The 8,703-nt window shown below is 49.9% G+C and overlaps 1 protein-coding gene across 1 annotated transcript in view; it reads right to left on the reverse strand.

Moving 5' to 3' along the window:
- Nucleotides 1–455: 455 nt before the first annotated feature.
- Nucleotides 456–8,703, reverse strand: part of LOC109292818 (ectonucleoside triphosphate diphosphohydrolase 8-like) — a 22,132-nt gene continuing 13,884 nt past the window's right edge. Inside the window, exons 4-10 of the mRNA XM_019510417.1 lie at nucleotides 8,164–8,314; nucleotides 7,016–7,175; nucleotides 6,224–6,454; nucleotides 5,133–5,393; nucleotides 2,977–3,087; nucleotides 1,773–1,910; nucleotides 456–910 (exon numbers count right to left, since the gene is read on the reverse strand). Coding sequence (XP_019365962.1) covers nucleotides 698–910; nucleotides 1,773–1,910; nucleotides 2,977–3,087; nucleotides 5,133–5,393; nucleotides 6,224–6,454; nucleotides 7,016–7,175; nucleotides 8,164–8,314 — 1,265 coding nt within the window. The 3' untranslated portion in view covers nucleotides 456–697. The remainder of the gene's footprint in view (nucleotides 911–1,772; nucleotides 1,911–2,976; nucleotides 3,088–5,132; nucleotides 5,394–6,223; nucleotides 6,455–7,015; nucleotides 7,176–8,163; nucleotides 8,315–8,703) is intronic.

Consider the following 8,703-nt stretch of genomic DNA (forward strand, 5'->3'; position numbering starts at 1 on the left):
GGAGATTCCCTCTGGCCCTCTGCTTGGGGTCTCCCAAAGGCTCTCTGCCCACAGCCACCCGCTCCTGCTGCACCAGCCCCAGCTCAGTAGTGCCACTGGTGACTGGTCTCTCTCCAGGTGCAGCTTGCCCCTCTACCCCAAAAGGCAGTAGGGCCACAGTTTCCCTCCATATATCCCTCTCCTCCTTATTCCTCAGGCTACCCCTCCAAGCCCTGTCCTCAGTTCAACACCTTCAGATTCTCCACCCACTCCCTTACCTCCTATACTCTCTACCCTCCCAGACATGCCAAGTCCCACGGCAAACTAACTTCTACCTCCTGACACGGACAGCTTTTGCTACCTGGGACTGCATCCAGCAAGTAGAAGAGACTGTGGCAACTGCTACTAGTTGGGACTTCTTTAGCCAGGAGCCTTTGCTGACCAGCATGAAGGGGAAAGGAAGAGGATGCAGTACATGTGTTTGGGGAGGTTTTACTAAAACCTGATCCTTTGATTACAGTTTGCCAATGGGCCCTTTATATGACAGATTCACAGCTACCATTCTAGAGAAGTGCTGTTTCCTCAGGCCCTGCCACCAGCAGCCCCTGGGCACCTCCCAGAGCCCACTGACATGGCCACAAGCGTCTCCAAAATTCAGGGCTCTCCCAGGTTCCAGGAACAGCGCCGAGGGAAGCTCAGTGAGCAAGGTGTCCAGTGGCTACAGAATAGTCTCATAATTGGCAAATTGCCGCTGGTAGGTTAGAGCCACAATAGACCACAGGACCAGAGCCAACAGGAGGCCAACAATGAGCATAGTGATTATCCAGAAGACAAACTTCTGCCCTTTAGCTTGACTGGGAACCTCTGCAGGGATCATGTTGGTGAGATTCAGCATGTAGCCCAAGCTCCAGCCCATGTCCGTGTTAGCCACCTATGAAGACAGGGAATGTAGAGAGGTGTTAAAGCTAGCAAAGGGCTGTTCCTGGGCATTAAGACCTTGGGCAAAGGTGAAAGAGAGTTGGATCCTTATTTGGTGTTTGATATTAATACAGAGAACATTTGGTTTTACATTGTCAGGATCCTGCATGTTCTTCAGTTCAACTACCACAGACCGTGCTCCCCTCACTGTGGAATTGCTCACTAGACTATATACTCACTGTTCACAAATAAAAGGCATTTGTGTGTCCCCACTGTTAGGAAGGGAAACCTTGGAAGCATGAGTGTGACAGTGAGCTGGCTTGAGTCTACCCCCCCATCTTGTCTGTGCTTTCTTCTGCCCTTGGTGAAAGGTCTGCAGAGCCCTTAGTCTAGATCCATGTAGTCTTGATTAGCCTGGCCTCACATATTTCACTGCTTCAGCCTCACTTTTACTGTGAATGTAACTGCAGAATAAGCTGCTCTGGCTGCTGCACTGCAGGGACCAATTCTGCAGATGGACTGGACTCCATTTGGACTGTGCAGTGTCTCTAGCCTGCTATGAGATGGCAGCAGTGATTTAGGGCAGATCACTCAGATTCATTGTGTTATGGTGCTAGGGCTGATGGGTGCTATGTAAAGAAGTTTGGAGTGATGTGAACCTCCATGCTTCTCACTCTGTCAGATGGAACTAGGTTGGTAGGGGAGAGAGAGAGATTGCACTATTCCTTTATTTGCACCTTCTCTTACCTGAGTGCTTTTCAGGCAGATTTCTATCTGAAACTTGCAGTGGCCATAGCAGCGGGCAGGGTAAGGGCAGACCTGGCTCAGAGGGTCATAGCCAGACCCTTTGCCAAACGCATGGGGAGAGGTCGTACCTGCTGGCGGAAGTGGATGTTCTGCCACATCCAGTTGTCAAACTTGTAGCCTTGCGTCAGGATCGTGAGGATGTAGAAGCCAGCCGCGCAGTAGTTCTGTAAGTAGATCCTGTTCTGCTCAGGAAACTCCTCTTGCAGCTAGAGATGCCACAGAAACGGGGCATTATCAGTGCAGGATGTCACCCCAACAGGAAGACACTACCTGATGGATCTCACCAGGGGCTACATCCTAGGGAGGCTCCCAATGACACTGCCCAGCGCGCTGCCATCTGAGCTCCGAACTGGAAGTGCTGTACGTGGTGACATATTTCAGTAACTGCCCATCAGGCCCAGCTTCAGGCTGGGACCTAAAAATCCCATTGACTCCAGCAGCCCTAGGATTAGCTCCCATGCCTTGAATGCTCTGTGCCTTCAGCAGTCACCACAGCCCACTAACCTTCACTTCTCTACCCTGTAAATTAATTGGTCAGTAACCTGTCTAGTAGGAGAGGAGGCTAAAATGATGGGGAGGGCAGGCTAAGACCCTCAGGGATTCACCACAAAGACTTTGCTGGCTTTGGTGTGTGAGGGAGCACTAAGCTAAAAGTCTTGTCCAGGACAGCCCCCTTTTACGGCACGTTTACCCCTCACTGGCCACATTTACATGAGATGCTTACTGTGCAGTATCTTGTTACTACTGCACAGTAGCTCGTTAATACTGTGCAGGAGTGTTGCAGGGCATGAACCGTGATGCGACACTACTGCACAGAAATAATGTGCTACTGTACAGTCAGCGTCACCGGAAGCCATGTGGGGATGCTACTGCACTGTAACTTGTGTATGCAAGTACTAAATGACTGAGCAGTAACAGCTGTGCAGTCAGCATCTTGTATAGACATGGCCACTGCTTCAGCTCCCCCTAGGAGTCACCCAAGCTCGAGACCACTAACAAGAAATGGGTCTGTTGGAGGTGGAGCACCCAGAGCTAGGGGGCAGGAGATCCCAGCAGGATAGAGAGCCCAAAAGACTGCAGGTTTCTCTCCAATTTTCTTCCCAACCCAAGGTGACTTGTACTTATCCTCTTCTCCATCACCCAGATGGTGTGGGAGAGATTATCCCAGTGGGAGAAGGCTTCCACCCTGCTCATGGTTCTCAGCTTCCCCTGCAGCTGCCAGATGCAGGTATTTCCCAAGCAGCACTTGGATGCTGTTTACAAGGGTCTCACCTCCTTCCAGCTCTTGCGGCAGAAGTCCCAGATGGTGCTGTTGACAGTGCTCAGGGGCTGCCCACTTGTCAGGTTCAGGAAGTGGAAGACTGAGTAGTATCCAGAAAAGGCCTTGGGGTATATAAAATGAACAAAAGCAGCAAGGTTAGCAAAGCAGCCAGCTGCCAGCTAGCCAATGGGCTCAGCCATAGCATCTCTACATCCACTGTTTTATCTGTGGCTTCATAAACTGCCTCTCACTTGTAATAGCAAAGAGGCAGCAACATCAAGCGATGCCTGTTTGTTAGGTTGGATGAACTGGATCTCTCCCACTCCCTGTGATACAAGTGAAAGCATCATCCATGATGAGTGCTAGAAGGAAGGCTAGAGATGTGGACACTGCTGCTGGGACATTCCTAGGTGGTCGGCTAACACACCTGCTGGGTCACTACCCAGGGCGGGAAGCAGAAGCCCCACCAAGGCAAGCCTTCTGATAGACTCAGTTTGATCCTCAAGGTTGGGCAGGGAGAGAAGCTGGAAGTAACATCACCCTCAGGAATCAGTCTGTGACTATCCTGAGTGCTAAGGGCCAAGCCCAAGGAGTCCTGTCATTTCTCCAATTCTTTCAGCAACTTCTGTGTTGAGACACCTGGAGATAGAAATGAAGTTGCATTCATGAGATAGCTGAGGGACAACAGCTTCTGCCACTCTCAGAGGCAACCTGGAAGTATGATCAAATGTTCCTGGGGATGGGCAAGAAGAGAAATACATGGGCTTAACTCCTGGATAGTCTTCTGTGCTGTACTAGCATTGGAGGAGAGAGCTCCAAGGAGCTTGGTGTGTGGGTTTAGTAAGGAGAGCATGAATATCTTGGAGAGATGGGCATGATCTGAGACACCATGGCAAAAGACTGTATCCTGAGAGAGGTTGCTGGCCCTGAAAAGCCTCCATAAATATCTGCATGGGGAAGGCAAGGAGATCAGATAGGTTATCCCTGGGGTGGAAAGTCTGGGATGTGGGACGGGTTAATGCTTCCATCTTTCACAGCTGGCAGCCAAGTTAATATTGTGGGGAAAAGTCTACGCTTTCATCCCCTTTGGTGTCAGCCACACAAGCAATACCAGACTGTGAAAATGTACATGTGGGGTGCTGAGACAGGCTAAGAGGGACAGCAGGTGATAACTCAAGTGCATTGGAAAAAATCCCCTACAACAACTGTACATTCAGATGCTTCCTGGGTGGGCAGGGCTGTGAGCAGCCTCTTCTGTAAACCCTTGCCTACACAGGAAAGCTGCATGGGTCTAACTTAAGGGGAGAATTTAAGCCAATTTATTTAAATGGGTGCCAATGCCTGAATGAAGGCTCTCATTACACTCTAAGAGCAGTTTGTTTGGGTTTAGCTTCAGCCAACTCATATAAGTGACTGAAGAGGCTGGTTTAAAGAGCATGAATACAGATGCTGGCACTGCTTCAATTGATTCAATTTAATATTTTCAGCTGAGGGAAGAGATGAACAAACAAATCGCAGCAAGTTAGAATACCACACACATGCTGCCCTACAGTCATGCCCATGTGCAGTTTCTGACCCCATGGTAAGTGGAACCGAACCCAGAGTAGCTTAGCTCTCTAAGACAGAGGATAACTTCTTGCATTTTAGATTCCACTTAAGGAGAGCAGCTGGCACACAGTGAAGCTTCATCCTTTTTAATTTGTAATTTGCTCATTTTGCCCATACCCTCAAGCACACTAGAGTATGCAGCTTTCCAGTATAGAACAGACATAAGCAACACCGTGGGCTCATCTACACATTTGTTAATGTGCCTTAGATACTGTGCATTTAGTTTAATACCTCCTTAATAAAGTACTAGCTAAATGTGCAGTACCTAAAGTTACTGCACAGTAGCACCAGCACAGTTATTTAGTGACGCTTACTGCGCATTAGCCTAATAACACTGTGCAGTAGGCTATTAGCACAGTTTTTGCTGTGACACGCTACTGTGCAGTGTTATTAGGCTAATGCGCAATAAATGTCTCGTAGATGCATCCAGTGACAACTTGGTCTCTGGTTGGAGCAGGGCTTGGCTTCCAGCAGCATTAACAGGAATTTCCTCAAGCAACATCCTTCAGAGCATCCCTGGAGTGCGGCAAGAGCCAGAAAGAAAAGAACACGCTCTTACGTAGAACTGCCCACGCTCTGGCGGCTGGTAAACCCCATTGAATCCACATGTCCTGTTGGGACTGCATGCAGTGAAGTTAAAGAGCTGCTGGATGGCACTCCTGCACTTAGCTGGTATCCCCATCCCTTCGACTGTGAGGGTCTTGTTCTGGATAGATGTAGATGGTGCTGGGATGCAGGGACTGTCATACAGGCTAGCCGTGGTGATGTTCATCTGGTATCCCTTGGGGTAGCATGGATGGGAGATAGAAGTGATGTTGTCCTAGAGGGGAAAGGATCCTGTTAGAAGTGCACAAGTCTGGAGCAGCTCTGTGTTGTCTCATATGCCCCTACAAGCCAACGGATTTAGACCAAGGGCTCCCATAAAGGAGGAAGCAGAGGGTAAAGCCAGAGCTATGTGGAGCCACCTTCTCCAGCTGGGACAGAACTTTATACTGTGCATACTTTCCTCCCTGCATTGAGCAAAGGGAGCATTGGGGTTACCTAGAGCACATGGGGAGGCAGATCCCACCTCAGCCAGATTCCTCTAGGAGTCCTCTCAGACCAAATACTCAGAGCCACAGATCTGGCTGTGCAGCTACGGGCAGACTATGCTAGATGCTCAGCATCCAGGGGACATGTACCTTTGTCTGCTCCAATGCACCGGAAATCCAGTGAATCAGAGCAGACTCAGTTAATCAAGTCTGAGGAGCACGAGAGCTGACGCACCCAGCACTGCGTGGCATACATTTGTATAAATGGCAACGTGCACATCAGTGTGCATAAAATGGTGATGGTGCACTTTTGAGCCAAAACACCTTTGATGTATTTTAGTTCAAAAGCACTGTGGTGCATGCATGTGTACAAATGCTCCAGAACAGCAAGTGGGAGCTGCAGATACCCACCACTTCTGGCAACCCAGTCCAGGGTGGCTCCCTAAAATCAGTGCTCCTATTTTAAGATACTGCCTTTTATCTCAGCCGGTTTCATTCCTGTAGTCACAGGGCTAATGTGTTCCTGTCCCAGAAAGGGCAACTATATGACTGTTAGTACAGCTACAGTTATATGAAGTACCAGGTTATTCCAAGAGACTGTGGAGATGGAGGCAGATACCTCTCTTAGGGATGCTATCAGCTTCTTTAAGACCTGGTTTTGTCCGTAGCAGAGGTAGCTGTGGGTATAAATTGAGTAGTTGGACCCATAGAGCTTGAAGAGGGCCTGGGTGCTGTTGTCCTCAATGGTCCTTCCAGGAAAAAAGGCAATCTGGGTTGAAGCCCCTCCAAGGTCCAGTGCTCCCACAGTATCAGCTGCCGGCAAATGTATCCACTCCCCTGTGAAGGAAAACTGTGCCCACACAAGGAATTTAGTCATCAATGGCACTTGGATCCAAAAGCAGCGCCAGTGTGGCACATAGGAGCTCACTGAATTCATTTTACGGGTACCGCTGCCTTAAAGCCTGCATGTGTGGTTGCTTGTAAAGCAGTACACAACAGGGCAAAGAGTGATCAATGACTTGCTCCGGGCCATGGAACTAGAAGAGCTGTGAGGACACCACTGTCACGCAAAGGAGTTGATGCACCTCCAGTTCACTAAACTTTGTCCCTCTCTGCCAAGGCCTGGCCTCCTGGGGTCGCAGGTCCAAAAGATGCAGATGCATTTACAATTTGAAGGATCCCTGTGAAGGTGTAGTGCCAACTTCCCTTGTCAGGGCCTCCAGGGCTGGGAAGGACTTGATTGCCAGCTTCTTTTGCCCTGGATTCACCATGTGCTGTGAGAATCCCCAGTTAGAGCCAAGATGGAAGCATATCAACATGAGCCTTCATGATGAGACCTCATCGGAGACATTTTTCCACCCCATTAGGCAAAATCCTTACTTCCCTCCTGCCTCCTGCCCACACCACTGACCTTGATAAGCGTCTGTAGCAGGTAGTTGACCGTGATCCAGCCAAAGGAGCCTTCTTCATTCCCAGTGAGGACCTGAGCTCCACGGAAGTCCACAGGATATGCTTGAATGGCCTTGGAGACCTCTGCCAAGACCTGGTCGGCTTTTGTGCTGTTCTGTTCCCTAGAAAGGGAAGGAAAAGGATTCCACTCGGAGCCTGAGGGACACCGCACAGCACACAGTCACTGCAGAGTCTAACACAGTTAGCTCTATAAAGGCTATCTACCACATAAGGCCATACCACCTGGCCCCCAGGGCTTCCCCCCAAGCATCTAGAAATTTGACACAGGGAAGTGGCAGCTAGCTGCCAATGCTCTCCCGCTGCCAAATTATCAGGCCTGTGGGAGCCCTGCAGGATAAATGACATTGCCACATAGGTTGAATTTGGCCTTTGGGCCAGGGGTTGAGCACTCCTGGTCTAAACCCACCCCAGGGTGGGGTATGGTAAAAAATCTTAAACACGGGAATTTTCCCTGCAACTGCAAGAAGAGAACAGGGATGAGAGGAGGGATCACTGCTCCATCAATGCACCAACCACAGTGAGTTGGAATAGGCAGGGGGTCAACACTTATAAGTTTCTGTTTCTTACGCTGCAGATTTCAGTGGCATCAACTTACTTTGTCCCTTATCCCTTAGCTACCCTGGTAAGAAGAGCCAAGCAAGCTCCTGAGTAGATTGATCCTGAAAGAAATTCCCTGAGGGCCATCAGCCATACTGTGCAGCACTGGGTTGGAAGGAAGGTGCGCAACAAACACCCGTGCAAAGGGAGGAATTTTGTCCACACTACAGAGAGAACTTCAGCTCTTACGGAAAGTTTGTATCGATGCCACACAACATGGCTCAGGGGCTGAGGCTCTATCCCAAAAGTCTCCACCCAGAAAGCTGCAGGCCCTTGAATTATTGAGTCAGAAGGGATGAAGAGCTGAGCTAGGAAGGAATTATCATGAATTGGAGGCTCAGCCCCTGTGCCACTATTAGTTCAGCCTCCCCAGAAGATAGTGCCAGCTGCTTTGCACTTGCTGCAGTCATCAGAAAGCAGGTCTTGTGCACCGTGGGGAAAACGTCCATCCCCTTGCAGAGCTGCCATGCCCCATAGTAATGCCAGGCCTACCTCAGCAGCCGCATGCCCGCTGTAGCTCCAAGGTAGGTAGGCGTCTCTTTCTGTTGCTTTGCAGGGATGACTGTCATGGCTTTGTCCAGACACACCTTCAGACTGATTCCAGCCTTAGTGGGGTCATCAGCATAACTGGAAATGCCCAGTCCTGGAAAAAGGACCCCAGTGAGAGGCTGAGCTCAGCATGATCATTAATGAGAAAGGGAGGGAATCACTTCCACAGCTCTGGCCTGGAGATTGCTGAGTGAGGAGAGAGCATTTCGTTTGCTAATGTTAGTACACAGTAGGGCTGTGTGAAGCTTCGGGTGGTGACTCAAATCGGAAGAGATTCAGCCCAATTCGGTGGCAGAATCTCCAAATCTGAATCAAATCAGGGGACCAGAAAAGAGGTCCAAATCGATTTGAAGCTCTCTGAATCTTCAGAAAAGATTCAGAGAGCTTCAATGATTCGGGCAGTCCCCACTCACTGCAGCACGGAGCTGGACCCGGACTTGGAGCTGGTAAGTAGGGGCGGGGGAGGGGGGGCTGGGGAACAGC

The sequence above is a fragment of the Gavialis gangeticus genome, unplaced genomic scaffold (assembly GCF_001723915.1).
Source record: "Gavialis gangeticus isolate Ggan-Ray unplaced genomic scaffold, GavGan_comp1, whole genome shotgun sequence".
Lineage (NCBI taxonomy): Eukaryota > Metazoa > Chordata > Crocodylia > Gavialidae > Gavialis > Gavialis gangeticus.